This window comes from Sparus aurata, chromosome 3, assembly GCF_900880675.1.
Source record: "Sparus aurata chromosome 3, fSpaAur1.1, whole genome shotgun sequence".
In the NCBI taxonomy this organism is placed as follows: domain Eukaryota; kingdom Metazoa; phylum Chordata; class Actinopteri; order Spariformes; family Sparidae; genus Sparus; species Sparus aurata.
This window is the reverse complement of record NC_044189.1, coordinates 2,505,657-2,525,107: the sequence shown is the minus strand read 5'-3', so window position 1 is coordinate 2,525,107 and position 19,451 is coordinate 2,505,657. Positions and strand designations below refer to the sequence as shown.

Below are 19,451 nucleotides of genomic sequence, written 5' to 3'. Positions count from 1 at the left end.
TCTAAATTATCGAAATCACAAGAACTGCAATTATGGTATGAAGGTAAAATGTGTCACAAAACAGAGTTTTAACAAAATGTTGTAGTGTTGCAGAGATGTTTGTTCAGCAGAGACACCACATCATCATAATCACCGTTTGTTTTGTTTCTTTGTGTGTTTTTATTGTGCAACCTTTGACATCTTTTGATCGGTCGATCGAACAACTATTGTAAATAATCGTTTCAGTTGATTTTCAAGCAGAAAAGTCAAACATCGTCTGATTTCAGCTACTTAAATGTGAAGATTTGCTGCTTTTCTTTGTCATTTCTGACAGTAAATGAAGAGTCTTTGTGTTTTGGACCGTTTCAGATTAATAGATATCGAAATAATCGTTCACGTCGATGATGCACAGATTTACTTTAATCACCAAAATGCCAAGAAATGCTTTAAAAACGCGTCTCTTTGTAAAATGCTGGACCTTTACTTTCACTCCCACCTGCAGAGGACAATAAGATAAAGACTTTAAAGCTCCTCAGTAACAACTCAGAGCTCCAGTTCTTAAAAGAGAGAATTTGTTTCAACGTCAAAAAAAAACAAGAAAACTGAAGAAAGATTCACCAAATTCAACTGAGCTGAACTGTAACAGAGTTCACACTTCATAAATCAGTAAAAATAGAACTAAACGCACTTTAAAATCCGGAAACACTGGTTTTTTTATCCCGGTGTTATCGGACTAGTCCGGTTCCTGCTGGGTCACAATCAGTCAATTAGTTTCTGGTCAATTCAGCTGATTGACCCGACTGTGTGTGTGTGTGTGTGTGTGTGTGTGTGTGTGTGTGTGTGTGTGTGTGTGTGAGTGTGTGTGTGTGTGTGTGTGTGTGTGTGAGTGTGTGTGTGTGTGTGTGTGTGTTGTTGACCCAGTTCAGCGGGACAGAGCAGCGTCTCTGTCTGAGCTGCAGCCGGTTGGTTCTGCCTGCAGCTGCAGAGCCCGGTCGGCCTCGAGGCTCCTCAGCACCGTTCAGACGCTCAGAGGAGGTCCGGACGGGTCGTCAGCAGTACTTGATACATCTAGTTACTAGTTACTTTGCAGATTCAGATTACTCGTGTTTATAAACTGCATCAGAGCCAAAGGAAGACATTTTAAATGAGTTTATTTCATCACAGATACTCAGATAGAAGCTGAATATCGGTCCGACAGCTGGTTTAACTACTTTACCTTCATAATGTTTAAATCATGAACTATTCGATGAAAGAAGTGACTCTGATTTGACTCTGTCGTCACATTTCAGACAGAATCTCACTGACTGTCTTTATTCAGCTGGAACATGAAGGTTTGAAGCTCGTGGAGAGTCGAACACGAGGTCGTTCAGCGACTGTAGGTGAAACGCAGGCGGAGGATAACAGAGAAATCATGCTGCATCCACAGACTCCAGGGACTTTCCCTCCTTCTCTCTCTGTTTCTCTTCGTGTACTCTGATTCACGTTGCTATAGAGTGATGTCTGTGATGTCTGTGATGTCTGTGAGGCCACAGCTCAGCAGCCGGGTGTGTCAGAGCACTGAACCAGTGATACAGACAGAATAAAACCACCCTGAGATCAGTTTGTGTCGGACTGAGTACAAACGTTCTCAGCTTGTGAGTATAAAAGTGAAGAAGCAGGAGTGAGAAGCTGTCAGCGAGGCAGCGAACCCGACCCGTCACGCAGAGACTGAAGCTAACCTTAATTTAAACTCCTCACACACGACGCTGACCGATTTCTGCCAGGCGATCACGTCTCTGAGCCGCCGCGCTGCACGGTGAACACAAGTGACCTGGAATCTGAACTCAGCAGGAGACGCTCCACACCAACACTGCTGGACCGGGCTGAAGAACCAGAGCAGCTGAAGACACACACACACACACACACACACACACACACGCACACACTCACACACACACACACTCACACACACACACACACACACACACACACACACACACACTGGCCCAGCAGGACAGGCTGTAAATCACTGTCCTGTAGTACGGGACTATATTTCTTGTCTCATTGCTGCAGGGAGGCTTCAGCTCCAGAGCTATTTTAGACAACTGGAGCGTGAGCAAGAAGAATGTGAGGAAGAATGTGAGGAAGAGGAAGGAGAGAAGAAGAAGAAGAAGGAGAGAAGAAGAAAAAGACGAATAGAAAAGGAATTAGGATAGAAGAAGAAGAAGGAGACTTTCAAGAAAAAGAATGAGAAGTAGAAGAAGAAAAAGAAGAAGGATAGAAGAAGAAGAAGAAGAAGGATAGAATAAGAAGAATGTGAAGAAAAGAAGGAGAAGAAGAAGGAGGTGGAGGATAGAAGAAGAAGAAGAAGAAGAAGACGGATGGAAGATGTTTCCAGAAGTCCAAGATGGCGTCCTCGTTCTGGTTCTGAGCCAGAACAGATTCACATTTAAGACGCTGGAATCAAAGAATGACGTTTATTTCAGCTGCTCACACTGATTATAAAAATACTTTGCTGTTTAACTTCACAGTTTAAAACAAATCATTTCAGCGTTCAGCTGTAGCAGACATGAAACCAGACTGAGACCGTAAACTGGCTCATTTTCTCATAAGCTTCCATGCAGGCAGAGCCCGGAGGAGTCGCCTCCTGCTGGATGTTGCAGGTCGAGACAGTCGGTCCACTATTTATATTATTTATACAGTCAGATGTGTAAAATGACAGTGATGGAGGATGTGAAGCAGCTGCAGTGTTGGCTGGTGGTTGCATCAGGCAGCTTCTCTCTCTCTCTGTACACAGTCAAGGTCACTCCACCACTTCAACATGTCGACACGAAATACAAAGTTACAGCTGATCACCAACACGAGGGGAAAGGTCACAATGACGACGGGAGGGAGGAACGTTTACGAGTTTCTTCAGCGTCTTTACAACAGTTTACTGATCCTCAGCTTCTGTGTTCCGTCACACGTTAAAGAGTTCTGCAGCTTTAAACTGTCAAAGAAACACTAAATGTCAAAAGGTTGTCGGCGCGCTCCTTTAACTGTGTCACAGAAACGAGAGCGGGGGAGGTTTTTTTCTGGCCGAGTCCCGTTAGAGGAGGAAACAGAATTCCTCGCGGCTCCTCCGGGGTTGACCGGGTCGTACGGTCCTGGAATACCACACAGCACAGCGGGCCAGAGATGCCTGAGAGAGGAAGGCTTCGGATGCCTTCTGCTTCTGTGTGTGTGTGTGTGTGTGTGTGTGTGTGTTTACCGTAGAGTTTTAGGATTCTGTAAATAGGCGTCCCGGGAATATCTCCCCTCTCTGATTACGTCCTCGTGTGGGAGCGATGGATCAGTTTGCTGCTGCTGGGATTCACTCTCATGCATCAGAACGTCCTCTATGTTCACATTTCCTGTTTTTAAACTCTTTATTTCTCTATTCTGTAACTTAATGTTTGATTTCAGGTGTGGTGGATCAGCTGCAGATCATCTAGAATCAGTCTACAGTGGACTTTTGGTACATTATGTCTCTCTATGACCGGCTTTTTATGCGTCCAGATTATTTGTTTTTATAATAAATTTGGCGCCACGTCCATTCAGAGGCTCAACAAACAAAAGCCCCACACACCTGTCGATCGACAGGTGTGTGGGGCTTTTGTTTGTTGAGCCTCTGAATGGCCGATAACATCAGGAAAACCTCCCAGATAACCTGATGATGGTCTATAAAAGATGAGAATAGATCGTAAACAACACCTATAATTTCCCAGAAGCTGAAGGTGATGTCTTCAAATCCTCCACAAACTGAATATCTAAAGAGAAAATCTGCAATTTACGACATTTGAGGGTTTCTCAGAAACAAAACCATCCAACTGAAGTGAAATAAAAGTTCTGCGAGTGTTGCAAACTGTATCTGAACCGGACCCAGCGCCACATCACTCGTCTCGTTATCTCTCCCATGATTCCTTGAACCTTCACACACACACACACACACACACACACACACACACACACACACACACAGCGACAGTTTATCAGCCCGCGTGGAGGTCAGAGTGAATTATCTGCAGAGATATTCATGGACGGAGACGAACAAGCGTCGGTTGTTTCTCCTCCTCTGGCAGCTGAGAAAACAGAACCATCGACCCGACAGCTCAGAGGACACAGAGACAAACCAACCTCGCAGCCATCGCCGGGCCTTTCACACACACACACACACACACACACACAGTTTGTTCAGGCTGACCGCACACACGCGAGGCTGGCGGGTGGAAACGCGTTTCGATCTGCAGAGAAACTGGAATGCAGAAACAAGATCCCGCTGATATCAGACGCTCTTTAATCCTGACATTTTAAAAACAACGTCCAACGCCATCGTCCACAGCCAACACACACACACACACACACACACACACACACACACACACTCTTTGAACTGGGACTAAAACAAAGTAAAGTGAGCGTTTGATTTGTTTGACCCGAGCTGCTGCCAGCCCCCCCGAGCGAAACCAGAGCTCTTATTTCACCGCTAATCTGTAGTCTCGAAACGTTGGCAGGCTGAACTGTGTACACCCACTGCCCTCTGAGTGTGTGTGTGTGTGTGTGTGTGTGTGTGTGTGTGTGTGTCACAGAGCTGTATCTGAATGCTAAGAGCTGGTGTCACTTCAGAGATCTGACCTTGGCTGCATGCTGCTGCAGTCAGAAGCAGCTGAAGCTCTGCAGGTTCCAGCCGGTGAGGACAGAGATTACAGATAATCATCAGTGTTACTCAGCCAGGTGAATATCACCTGCTGACTGATGCACAGACACAAACTGACCTCACATCTGCTGAAACAATGCAATGCAATTAAAGATGACCCAGGAAGTCCAGTCTGAGTTCCAGAACCATCAGTAACAATACTTATTAGGTCATAACACTTTGAGACATATTTCTTTACTTCATATGAGAGTTTGGCTGATCGCCGTTGTGGACTCCTGATCCCTGACCATCGTAACATCGTTCCCACCAGGTTTGTCCCCTCAGAGCTGCCATAGGTTCAGAGTTGTTGTTGAAATTAAAAGAAGCGTTACGTCTCCAAATCCTGTATTATTTTCTTGGTAAACCAGCTCAGTTAAGTCACCCAACACACTCTGTTTCTCTCAGTCATGCTGCTTTTAATACAGATATCTCTGATTAGCTTCCTTGGCTAGTTGGCTAACATTGTTTTATACCCATGAGGCTGAACGCCGCTAAGTTACCGACAGGTGGTCGCAGCGAGGACGCTTTTAAACCTGCACAGGGATGTTTGTCGTGGTGACAGGAGATAGTTTCCTCTGTTGAGCTAACACGCAACACCTGATGTTTCACTGGAGCATCATCACATGCAGACTCCAAGAAGTTTTGCCTTTTTATGGAATATTTTTGTATTAAAGGGATATTCCGGTGTAAGTTTAATCCATGGTCTAAATCACCATGAAACTGTGTTAGACTCCCTCTCGAGAGATCAAGTTAGCAGGCCGCTAATTTACGGAGTTTTATCAACCTCAGAAACGACCGCACGACAACAATACACTGCAGTAAATGGATCCAAATATAAACCGCCACCAAATAGCCACAAATAATGCTCAGAACAGCACCAAACTTCAGCAACAGTACAAATAGGGTCTCAGCACATAGTCCGGGGCATCTAACCTCCGCTAGCTTAGCTGGATTTCTATTGTGAAGCTAAAAACAGATTTCAACTCTCCTCCATCAGCTTCCGGGTCGGGGAAGTCCCGACGCGACGATTACCGAGTGCGGTTAGAAATGCTCAATTCTGTTCTTTTCCCTGTCCGCTCTCGATAATAACTGTTATAAACTGGCAGGTAAGACACATATGAACTTTGATTGCTTTTCCATGGAGTCATAATCATACATTTTCATCCATGAGCCGCGGAACTCTACTGCACTCGGTAATCGACTCGTCGGGACTTCACGTCAACAGGAAGCTGCTGCAGAAGAGTGGTAAATTTAGTCAGCTTTTCAGTATTATTATATAGTTTTAGTTTTGTGCTCATCAAGTCATTCTGCAGCAATTCATACAAAACAAACAGCGTCGCAGTTTAAAGTCTCTGCAGCAGAGAAACCCAGACAACATGCTGACAGTAAACAGACGCTACAGAGGAGAGAAGAAGATCCAAACAGACGGAGATAATGACAGGAGGAGAGAGAGGAGGTGAAGTGTCTCTACCTGATCCACACACACACACACACACACACACACACTACAAACTGCAGATTTCTTGGAGATAATCAACAGTGTGTCAGACTCTTCTGTAAACAAACCTCCTGATCTGCAGCCGAGCCCGTCCAGAACTTCTCCTTTAAGATAAATAAAGTTTCAGCTAAAGGTCTGAAAACATCACACAGACATCAGAGAACGAGCGGCGACGAAGACCGACCAAAAAGCTGCACTTGAACACATCGCAAAAGACTGCAGCTGACGGCCAACTAGCTCGAAGCATCTGTGGCCACATGAGAAGAAACACCTCTCCACACCACCAGGAGGCGCTAGTCTGTCACTCAAGCCAACATGGCCGCCGAACAGTCACACGGCTGGATATTTTTAATGACACCTGGAGAGTTTTTGTGGCGTCAAAACCGGCTGATTATCCTCACAGGAAGCTGGACCGTCTCCATCAGTGATCGTTGGGATTTTGAATCCAGACGATGTTGTTTATCTCACCAGAACCAAGCGGGTTTGTGCCTGAACCTGAAACAGAACACGAGCACAACCTACAGAAAAAGAAACGTCCAACAAGTAGCGACTGGTTCCGACGATGAGGGACGGACCACAGTCCTCACCGGTCACAGTCCTGCTGTTGTTTCTGGTATTGATCCTTTGTTTCGTCTATAAGATGTCAGAGATTATTGAAAAAGAACTTTGAGGGAAATTATTTGTCTATTTATTTAGTTTATAAGACGAGGAACCAGCAGCAAAACTGAAGACTGAGAAATGACCAATGAGACGCAGCTTAACACTCTGAAGCTTCTACAGACGTCATGTGACTGTGATCATGACGATAATATCACAGCCGGTTCTTAAATTCTTCTGTTTCTGTGTTTCTGCTGCGACGTCACACACACATTCTCCTCCTGCTGGCTCGGCGTGATCACGACTCAGACTCGTGAGGACGGAGAGCACAAATCATCCACACTGAATATCTGACAGCATGAAGCTACAAGTCGTCGTAACATGAGGGTGAAATCTGAACTGTGTGTTACGACTCCTGAACGAGAGTCGACTGAGTTAAAAACGCCTTTTTTAATATCGAGGTTTGGTGAGCAGCTGTTCAACACGAGAACGACATGAAGACTTAATGATGAGTCGTCAGCGTCCTGGGAGGTCTGTGTGTACAGGAGTGTGTGTGTGTGTGTGTGTTAACAACCAAAAGCTTGTCCGGGCAGCTTCTCTGAGCTGTGATTGGCTGTCGTTTGTTAAGCCAGACGCACTTTGATCCTCCCTGGAGATGACACACACACACACACACACACACTCATCCAGCACAGAAACGAGTGTGAAGTGTTTTGTTTCCACACAAACACAGACGATGAGTTACAAACTGACTCCATCAGGTGTGTCGGGTGGAGGATGGAGGGTCGTCTGCAGGAAGGTGCAGCAGGTACGCAGAGTTGATGTGAGCAGCAGGAAGGTGTAGCCGTGAATCATTTAACAGCCGCTCAACCTTTACAAACAGCTCCGACCTCCTGCTGCTCACCTCCACCGCCACGACCGGCGCCGAGTCCATTTCTACGTTTCTACATCCTCCTCTTCTCTCTCTCTCTCCGTCTTTTATTTGTGTCAACAGAAAAATAAAGAATAACTGCTCGATTCATTTAAAACAGACCAGCAGCTGAAGAGGAAGACCACCTCCTCCTCCTCCTCCTCCTCCTCCTCCTCCTCGTCCTCCTCCTCCTCTTCCCCCTCCTCCTCCTCCTCCTCCCCCTCCTCCTCCTCCTCCTCAGAGACCTGAACACAGCCCCGAGTCCAGGCCTGCAGAGGGAGCGCTTAAATATTCTTTCTCATGCTCCCTCAGACGGGTGGGGCCTCAGAACTAATTAGATGCAGTTTGTGCAGGAGATGAAAAGAACACACACACACGGCCTCACCTGCTGGGCGTCCCAGTTAATAATTCAAACACACCCTCTGGCCGACACACACACACACACACACACACACACACACACACAGCAGGTATATACCTGTTTTATGGACACAGGAAGAGAAAGAGAAGAAAGGAATTGAACGTTCTGATTTATTAATCCGTGATTATCAATCAGGATTATTGTTCTTCGTTTCTGGAAACAAAGATTTGTCTCGTCTCTTCCCACGAGTCTTTTTTGTTCCTTCCTTTCCTCACATTAAAACATTATTTACCGTCCACTCACAGAACGTTATTCTCCAGCCGACCTCCATGATGGCGCCAGCTGAGGCTTCTGGGAGATTTGTGACAGACACCTCAAAGCTTCTCACTGTGCGCCATGTAAACACAGCTGGAGGTGTGTACGTACAGTTTGTGATGTATTTATGAGTAAATATGAAGCTGTTTACTTTCTCTTTACTGCACTCACACACTGGGTAAGTGTTGGTGTACTTCAGGGTCCAGTACGAAACCGGAGCTCCGCTTTTCTTAAGACCTTCTCACGTTTCCTCTGAGCGTCGCGCTGAGCTCGGCCAGAAGAAACGCCGATGATGTCTGAGATGTTTCACATTCTTCATGCAGCTCCGTCCTCTAATAGAGTCGAGGTCAAAGGTCACAGAGCGCTATTTATATTCTGTGACCTGCAGGAGACAAAGTGAAGAGCCGTGCCACGTTCTGATGTGTTATTCAGAACCAGAACTGATCACAGATCAATAATTAACAGGGCTCAGGAGCAGATCATGAAACATGTGTGAGATTAAAGATTAATGCAGAAATCAGAGCGACGTTGACCTTCCACCTCGTTCATCTCTGATGTGATGACTCGTCCCAAATGAATCCTTGTAGACACATGTTAGCATGTTAGCATGTTTAGCTGCTGTGAACTGACTACAAAGCTATGCTAGGTTAGCAATCAATTGCTATTAATACATTTATAGTAAACCAAGAATATTTTTTTCTTGATTAGGTGACCAACCAGCCGCCAGAGAAGACGGAGAGAACAAACAAAAAGACGACAGGACGACTCGCTTCATGTTCAAAATAAAGAAAATACAGTTCATTAAAATACAAATTGTGACCCGTCACGTGACGTATGATGCGTTTGACGACCTGAGAGTCTAAAAGGTTTGAGTGGCTGCAGGTACAAAACTGATCACAGGTCAGTCTTTATAAACGAGGCTGCAGCAGATTCTCTTCACATGTGAGAGGAAGAACTGAACCGACCTGAGAGAAGCAGCACTGTGTGGTCTATAGGGGCCTCATTATGGTATGGCATCGCCACGGCAACAGCAGCAGCTGCCTGCTTTGACGTCAGACACACACACACACACACACACACACAGTCTGTGCATATGCAGTGAATGCAGACGAACATGTTCGTCCAGTTACTGTAAACGAGCTCTGATGTTCTGCGGTTTAATAAAAGCAACATTTCTGCTTAATTCCTGTAAATTTGATCACTTTTCTGCAGTCCATCATTGATTCACAGCCTAAACACCGACTGTAAGTGAGCAGTTTATCTCTTTTTGACTCTTACATTCATGATTCAGCTTTTAAAAACGTCCCTGACTGTGTGGACGAGTCTTCACTTCAGCTCTCATCACGTAGAGACCAAAAGCTTTCATTAACTTTGTACAAACTCTCTCAGTTCTGATGTAAACATGCGTCGGCCCACAACAGGTGTTGGTGAGAGTTTTGGGGGAATTTATGTTGAAAAGCACAACAACATTTAATTGTGTGATGAGTTTGTTCTGCTCTTGAATCATCCCGAAGAAGCTGAGTGTGTATTTTAATTTGTGTATTTGCGCTGAGCCTCTTTCTGACCTTCATGAAGATCCTAAAAACAGCATCGTGTGTTTATACTGCAGATATGACATCACTCACCTGCGACTGAGATGATATCATTAAATGACGAGCTGCCAAAGGAGGCCATCTGCCTCCACCACACACACACACACACACACACACACACACACACACACACACACACTGCGGATACTGGCTGCAGCAGCATCCACAGGGAGTCACTTCACTACAGTCCGTCTTAAAAACACAACACAAACGAGCTGAAAGCAGCTCAGGTGAACGTCCAACAGGTCGACTGTCTGACTGTCTCAGCAGCATCTAGATCCAAATCTACCATCACCTGAGGACAGTAAAGGCCATGAAACTCCTTCTGGTTCATTAATAAAAGTCAAAGTTATCAGAGAACTACGTATCCCAGAGTGCACTGCGGTCAGCATCACCCACTCACCCCCGCACAGCTATTTTCTTGCTAGTGAAGACGTAAAACTTGAGGTTGAGTAAAATTCAGGGATTCATGTGGATCAGTCTTCAGCTGCAAAGGCTCATGGGTAGTGTAGTGCCATTCGACATACCGAAGTGAAACAATGTGATGTGTCCAAACTGAAGGTTTCAGGTTGTTTAAACCACGTACAGAGTCAGAACGTCAAAAAACTCAATTTGAAATGTGATATTTTACCAAATCTACCTGCAGACGACACAAAGCCGCTGACAAACGCTGCTGTGGAGAAATACAAACAGTTTTTCCTCGAGGTGCAGTCGTATGGTTTCTCTGGTGTCGGGGAGATACGTCTGACTTTACAACACTAGAATTGGATCAACTCCCTGCAGCAGGTTCAACATCCGGCAGAAAGACTGAAAGCAGAAGCATGAAGGCTGTTAGCAGCTCAGAAGACGACCAGCAGGAGGATTCATCCTGCAGCTCCTGCAGTTTCACCGCGACACGTCGGGATGTTTCAACCTCCACGACAACATCTGGCCTTTAAAAGCTTTTGTGGCTTCGAGCTACGACAGTTTTTACAGCCTGGAGATGTGACAGCGACAGCACGAGACTAAACTGGGAATATTAAGGGTCCACTTCAGTTTACTGCAGCTGACAGAGCGACTCTGAGCAGATGGTGCCGCCTCCTCCTCTCTCATCTGGACGTCGAGGATTCTCCGGGAGCTTTCCAGATGTTGTTTGATGAAACTTCAGACTTTTCAAGGTGACACGACAAACAAACGTTTACAACCGGAGCTGTGACGGAGAACGATTCTCGTGAAAGGACGAAGATTTACGACTCGCCTCTCAATCACACACACACACCGTCACAGAGATGCTGAGCTGCTCCATCAAGGACACGTCAGCATGTGGAGCATGTTATTGGTCGAGCGTTATTGATTCATCTGCAGATTTTATTGCTCTATTAAATATCAGAAGACAGATAAAAATATCAGGTGGATTCTATCAGTGGTGACGAGGTAGAACGATAACTGTGATATAAAGATGAAATATTGATTTTCTGTTAATAAACCGTATAAACCATTTTTACTTCCTGACACTCTTCCATGTTTCCTCTCGCACCAGCTGTTCCTCCTTCACTCCCTTCCTTTGTTTTCCTCCTTCCTCTCCTCATTTGCTCTTTTCCATCTCATTTCCCTTCACTTCACTTCCTTCTGTCCCTCTCCTCCTCTCCTCAGGTCTTTTCTCCTCTCCTCTCTAACACTTCCTCTCCTCTGTCCTTTCACCTTCTGTCTCCTCCTCCCCCTCTTCATCCTCCTCCTCCTCCACCCCCTCCGTCCAACCAGGCTCCCAGGTGTTGACATGTTGACGTGGCCTCTGCCAAAGCGACGGCGCTTGTCGGCCCCTTTAAGGGACGAAATCCTCCCCGGCAGCAGGTTGCTATGGTAACCACGGACCAACACACACACACATGCATACACAATGACAGGTAGAGAGAGAGGAGGACGCCCGCTGTGTCTCATCTCTGTGGCGTTTTTAAGGTCGTCCACTTCATCACATGTTCAGGATCTCCGTCATGTCAGCAGGTAAAGTTACAGGTGAGAGGAACGGCGAGCCAGTGACCGCTGTTCATGTCTGTGTTCAACATTCACAAGCCTCAAACCAGAGGATGTTTTATATTTTAAGATAAGATAAGATAAGATAAGATAAGATAACTGTTGTTTCTCTCAGACTGGATCCTGCAGTGATTTCCATCTTGTTGCCATGAGCACCAGCAGCAGCAGCCGGCTGGACATGGCAGCCGACAGCCTCCTCCTCCTCCTCCTCCTCCTCCTCCCCTCCTCCATCCCTCCATCCATCCTTCCCCATCTCTCCCCATCGCCATCTGCCCTCCTCCTCCTCTTCCTCTTCCTCTTCTCCCATTTTGCCATCCATTCCTCCACAGCACATCCTCCTCTCTTCAGCTGACGTTCTATCTGTCTGGCCTCTCATTTCAAACACACTTCTCTCCTCCGTCCCTCCAGAACTGAACTGACTGATGTTCTGGTCGGGAACTCAATATGAATTTAATAATTCAGGTCATCTGTCAGAGTTGACTGGCTGTCTGCAGGTCACACAGAATACAGAAACACAGAAGAGACGACCAGGTTTGTCACAGACGCATCAGTATCACCGTCTCTGTTGTATTTTGGTTTTTAAACAACACGGTGTAGAGAATGATGCTCGGGGTGATTTATGGACATCTGATTTTAAGGGTCAAGTGTTTGATAACCACATTTAAGGGCTGACTGCAAAATGTTTGTGGATATCAGCCGATATGTCGACATCAGAATCAGAATCCGCCACAAAAACTGCTTATCAGCTCTAAAGTGAAGCAGTTTCTACAGTCGTAGTTGAACCACAGAGTGAGTTTTCCTCCTCAGACTGTTTAATTTGAGATATTTTTAGACTCTCTAGTATCCATCCATCCATTCATCTGTTTACTTCTGCTCATCTGGCATCAGGCTGCAGAGCTTAGCTGGCTTAGAAGAGTTAGAAGGGTTTTCCAGTTCCACCTTCTCCCACGAAACGCTTTCAAGCTCCTCCTCCTGAGGCCCGGGTCTCCTCCCAGTTGGTCGTACCCTGAAATCCTCCAAGAGGAGTCGTGATCGGATGCCTGAACCGCCTCAGCTGGTTCCTCTCCACGAGAAGGAGCAGCGACTCTACTCCGAGCTCCTCGTCTTCTCTCCAGGCCTGAGTCCAGCCACCCTACAGAGGAAGCTCATTTCGGACGCTTGTATCTTCAATCCTGCTCTCACAACTCACAGCTCAGCTCCCTCCTCACCTACGACCGTCTGGAGCAACACCCGTCTGTCCATCTCATCTCACGCTCCATCAATCACAAAAGACCCAGACACACTTCTTCTTCACCGACCCAAGAAGGCAAAATCCAGCGTTTTCCAGCAGAGAATCAAGATCTCACTATCAAAATGAAACTAGAGAGAGAAGACAGAGCAGCAGAAATGTTTCTGCGTCTGCTTTTCCTTCTTCTTCTTTATAATCCTGCAAAATCTAATCAGAGATTCATCCGTAATAAAATAATCTAATAGATGAAAAACAATTAATTATCAGAGTGTAACATCTAATCAACCTGCGATCTTTCTCTGACTTCAACCAAAGTATTTTTACTGCTTGTTCGATGCTTTTGTTCCTCAAATGAACCACAGATGAGACTCTGGCTGTGTTGTGTGTTGGTGGATTAATGTACCAGCTGTCATCCAAAGATTACATCTGTCAGCACAATGTAAAACAATTAGTAGTTAAATTAGCAGTGTGATGTACAGTCAGTACATGACGAGGTCGGAGGAGCTCAGAGGAGGTGGAGGAGGTGGAGGAGGAGGTGGAGGAGGACGGCTGGGTGCGGCTCCACAAACCTCTAATCTGTCCCAACAGGTGCTGAAAGAAACCAATAATTCGACACATAGCTCCAGGTGTGACAGGTAATGCACCACACACACACACACACACACACACACACACAGACGAACACACAGAGTCAATTACAGAGCGGCTGTGACCCAGAGCCCTAGAATCATCGCGGCGTTGACTGATTGTTTCCTCGGCTACTGTTGTCATTGTGACGGCGAGTCGCTTCGACAGGAAGCTGGCCTACATCCCCCCTAGTGCACACACACACACACACAGAGTTTCCCAAAACAAAGTACACAACACTCAACACCAGAGCGAGCTGCCCATCAAGCCTTCCTGCTTCCTTCAGTCAATCCAGGAAGCGTCCTGTATCGATGTTCCCGTCCAGCGATCGGGCAGACAGCCTCCTCCGATCATTCGTCAATAATGAAAAAAGTACAGATCGATAGAAGACGTGCAAACTGCAACACACAGCGCCGAGGCCTCCTGCTGCTCCAATCACTGAGACAGCCTCCAAAATACGACTGAACGCCTCAAAGGCTTCTCAAGCAGGTCATTTTGTTTGAAGGGTTGCTTCACTTCCTGTGGGCGTGGCCTCCAGCAGAGTGGGTTCATCAGCCCGGATGAATCTTAACGAGCTGCGATCGGGTCGTTTTCTGTCTTTCATCACAGTTACAGACCCGATGAGTCCAGAGACGGTTTGAAGCCGTCGGTTCTGAAGAGAGCTGCGACGATTAGTCAGCTGACAGGAAGTTAATCACCAATTATGTCGGTATTGATTCATTCTTGCAGTCTTTTTCTCAGGAGGAAATGTCAAACATCAGCTGTTACTTCTTTTGTCATTCATGACAGCAGATGAAGAGTTTTACAGTTTCGACTGTTGATTTGAATAAGGAGAACATTTGAAGACAACTGGAGCTCTTCTGAGATTTTTTGACACTTCATTGATGAAAGAATTAATCATACTTGTGACAAATAATCGTCTAGAGTAATCAATCATGATCATCATTAGGTGTGGGCCGTGTTATGACTTCTCAAACATGAAGATTTGCTGGATTCAATTAAATATTTTGGGAGTTTTGGGCAGTTGTTGGACGAAACTTGTAATTTGAAGGTGTCAAACAGAGATCGTGGGGGCCAATATTTAGCAGTTTTCTAATGATCAGTGGTATGCTTTGTGTTAGATTGCTGATAAAATAAAGTAAATAAAAATTGCACCACTCTGTTTTCAGATGGAGCATTTCTCTGTCTGTCGTCACTCTGTGGTCCCACTGAATGTCCCGCCTACAACACCATTTGATCGATTACACGTCATGATTGATCACCAATCAAAGCCAAGTAACAAATAAATAAAGTTAATTAATAAACATAGAGGAGTGGGAGTGTAAAGTAGCAGAAAATGGAAACTCTACATTAAACTTTGGCACAGCTTGCTTTCAATATCAGTCCTTGATTACTAATAATCACAAGTATCTTTATCAGTCCTGAAGGAAAACATATTGGTCGACCTCCCGTCAAGAAAATACATCTGCAATAATTTATAATACTGTGCAACATGCAACTGTTTTATTTTGAAGCCAACTTTAAATGACCTGATTTAATCAATAATGAGAAAATCATTATGTGCAGCCCCGATTCTGAAACGGTGTCAGCTGGTTAATGAGTTTATTGATGTTAATTTAACAATATAAAGAACATAAATACAACTTTTAATGGTGAAATAGACCCACAACTGTCTTTGTAAGTCACAATTCTATTAAAATGTATAAAAGTGCACAACATCAACAACATAAAGTTAGTGTTGTTATAATACAAGATCTATCATTTGAATAGTAGATGGAGAATTAATTCAGGGCTTTACTTCACAACAAGTCTCAGATTTGCTTTCCTCATTCGCTCAATTCAATCTGAGTTTTTTGACATTATTCTAACGTCAATCCAAAAACCAGCTCATCGTGAAGGAGGCTGACAATCAACTCTGTTTGACACCTCAGGTAAGAAGCTGGTACAGCCGTCAGTGACACGACCAGCAGCATCATCATCATCAACAACCAGCATCATCATCATCATCAACAACCAGCGGCATCATCATCATCATCATCATCAACAACCAGCAGCATCATCATCATCTTTAACCAGCATCATCATCATCAACAACCAGCATCATCATCATCATCGTCAACAACCAGCATCATCATCATCATCAACAACCAGCATCATCATCATCATCAACAACCAGCAGCATCATCATCATCATCATCATCATCAACAACCAGCATCATCATCATCAACAACCAGCATCATCATCATCATCATCAACAACCAGCATCATCATCATCATCAACAACCAGCGGCATCATCATCATCAACAACCAGCGGCATCATCATCATCAACAACCAGCAGCATCATCATCATCATCAGCAACCAGCGGCATCATCATCATCAACAACCAGCATCATCATCATCATCATCATCAACAACCAGCATCATCATCATCATCAACAACCAGCAGCATCTTTATCATCAACAACCAGCGGCATCATCATCATCAACAACCAGCATCATCATCATCATCAACAACCAGCAGCATCTTTATCATCAACAACCAGCGGCATCTTCATCATCAACAACCAGCAGCATCATCATCATCAACAACCAGCGGCATCATCATCATCAACAACCAGCATCATCATCATCATCAACAACCAGCAGCATCATCATCATCAACAACCAGCATCATGATCATCATCATCAACAACCAGAAGCATCATCATCATCAACAACCAGCGGCATCATCATCATCATCATCATCATCAACAACCAGCAGCATCATCATCATCAACAACCAGAAGCATCATCATCATCAACAACCAGCATCATCATCATCATCAACAACCAGCATCATCATCATCATCAACAACCAGCATCATCATCATCATCATCAACAACCAGCATCATCATCATCATCATCAACAACCAGCAGCATCATCATCATCAACAACCAGCATCATCATCATCAACAACCAGCGGCATTATCATCATCAACAACCAGCATCATCATCATCATCATCAACAACAACCAGCATCATCATCATCATCATCGTCATCATCAACAACCAGCAGCATCACCATCATCATCAACAACCAGCAGCATCACCATCATCATCATCAACAACCAGCATCATCATCATCAACAACAACCAGCAGCATCATCATCATCAACAACCAGCATCATCATCATCATCGTCATCATCAACAACCAGCATCATCATCATCATCATCAACAACAACCAGCATCATCATCATCATCATCGTCATCATCAACAACCAGCATCATCACCATCATCATCATCAACAACCAGCATCATCATCATCAACAACAACCAGCAGCATCATCATCATCAACAACCAGCATCATCATCATCATCATCAACAACAACCAGCATCATCATCATCAACAACAACCAGCATCACCATCATCATCATCAACAACAACCAGCATCATCATCATCATCATCAACAACAACCAGCATCATCATCATCAACAACAACCAGCGGCATCATCATCATCAACAACAACCAGCATCATCATCATCATCATCATCATCAACAACAACCAGCATCATCATCATCAACAACAACCAGCGGCATCATCATCATCAACAACAACCAGCATCATCATCATCAACAACAACCAGTATCATCTTCATCATCATCAACAACAACCAGCAGCATCATCATCATCAACAACCAGCATCATCATCATCATCATCAACAACAACCAGCATCATCATCATCATCAACAACAACCAGCATCATCATCATCAACAACAACCAGCATCACCATCATCATCATCAACAACAACCAGCATCATCATCATCAACAACCAGCAGCATCATCATCATCAACAACCAGCATCATCATCATCATCAACAACAACCAGCATCATCATCATCAACAACCAGCAGCATCATCATCATCAACAACAACCAGCATCATCATCATCAACAACAACCAGCATCATCATCATCAACAACAACCAGCATCATCATCATCAACAACAACCAGCATCATCATCATCATCAACAACCAGCATCATCATCATCATCATCATCATCAACAACAACCAGCATCATCCTCATCATCAACAACCAGCATCATTATCATCATCATCATCATCATCAACAACCAGCATCATTATCATCAACAACAACAACCATCTCACCAAGTCCAACGTCCTTCATCAACAACAGATTTATCTCTGATCATAAAACCCACAAACAGCAGCTGTGAGACTTTACAACCCAAAGACAAACACTTCCAATATTAATACACACACACACACACACACACACACACACACACGTACCTCGGCTGTTGGTTGCGAGGTCGGCCACCTTCTGAAAAGCGTCCAGGAAGGATGCGACAGCGACAAACGTCGTCCTGAGAGACACAACAGAAGAAAGTTTTACTATCATTCTGCATTTACAGAATCATAACAGCAAAAAACACGATTCTTCTCCTTCATGTGCGCTTGTTTTTGTTGATATTTTGTTTCTGACTTGACAATAAAGCTTTTGGAATAGTATTTTTTAATCCGCTTTGACATTGAAAGATTGTAGTTTTAATTCCACTGTTTGCAGGATTGTGTCACATTCACAAAGAGTTAAATATGACACTTTGTAACCTTCACTGGACAGCGACTGGTGTTGAGACTGACAGGAAGTGTGTCCTTCCACTTCATTTCCTGACGTTAACCTTGATCTTGCTCTTCAGGTGTTTGTGAGCCAGTTTCAGGCCTTTGAGAGTCTCTGAAATACAGTCGCTCTAAGCATGGCGGAAGCTACATTTACAGGATAACATGTTCAAAATGCCCCTTTAAAGTCAGATTCTGCCCAAACTGTCCTGGTGTGTTGCAGTGAGGAAGAGGAAGAGGAGGGAGGATGTTCTTCATCAGCTGTGACCTCCGCCGACATCCCCGACCCCACGCAGCATCTCTGGAGGCGACCGCTGATCCGTCTCACTGATAATGACTTTCTGGTGGCATCATTAATCTCTGCCAGCCGCCGAAGGTTAATGAAGTTGTGCACATGTGTGTGTTTGTGTGTGTGTGTGTGTGTGTGTGTGTGTGTGTGTGTGTGTGTGTGTGTGTGTGTGTGTGAAGGTGGGTGGTTAATGGCTGGAAGGAGTGACTGTATTCACATGTGTGTTTGTGTCCGTGATGAATTAATGTTTAAGTGTATGTTTGCACGTTTATATGTGCACGTGCATTTGTGTGTGTGTGTGTGTGTGTGTGTGTGTGTGTGTGTGTGTGTGTGTGTGTATAGAGCCGGTGAACCTGAGCAGCAGGGACGAGGTGACAGAACAGGGGAGGTGAGCCTGACATTTAAACACTTAATGATACGTACTGATTTGATTTTCATGAGCTCGGGTCACACACACTCTCACACACACTCTCAACATGTGTGTGTGAGAGTGTGTGTGTGTGTGTGTGTGTGTGTGTGTGCTTTACCTGAGCTGTGACTGTAGTTTACTGGCCTTGCTGATGAAGTCGTCCCACACCGGGTAACTGCCCTGAAGAGAAGAAGAGGACAACATTTCACAATGAATGACGACAGATTAATGATCATTTTATTGTGAATGGTTCATAAAATCCTGTTCAGCAGCTTCAAAACACTTTATACTGTGTTGACGATCATTTT

The 19,451-nt window shown here is 44.8% G+C and overlaps 1 protein-coding gene across 1 annotated transcript in view; it reads right to left on the bottom strand.

Annotated features, from left to right (window-relative positions):
• Nucleotides 1-13,723: 13,723 nt before the first annotated feature.
• Nucleotides 13,724-19,451, bottom strand: part of LOC115578745 (protein MTSS 1-like) — a 14,234-nt gene continuing 8,506 nt past the window's right edge. The window contains exons 2-4 of the mRNA XM_030411867.1: nucleotides 19,262-19,323; nucleotides 18,119-18,192; nucleotides 13,724-13,774 (exon numbers count right to left, since the gene is read on the bottom strand). Of these exons, the coding sequence (XP_030267727.1) occupies nucleotides 13,755-13,774; nucleotides 18,119-18,192; nucleotides 19,262-19,323 (156 nt within the window). The 3' untranslated portion in view covers nucleotides 13,724-13,754. The remainder of the gene's footprint in view (nucleotides 13,775-18,118; nucleotides 18,193-19,261; nucleotides 19,324-19,451) is intronic.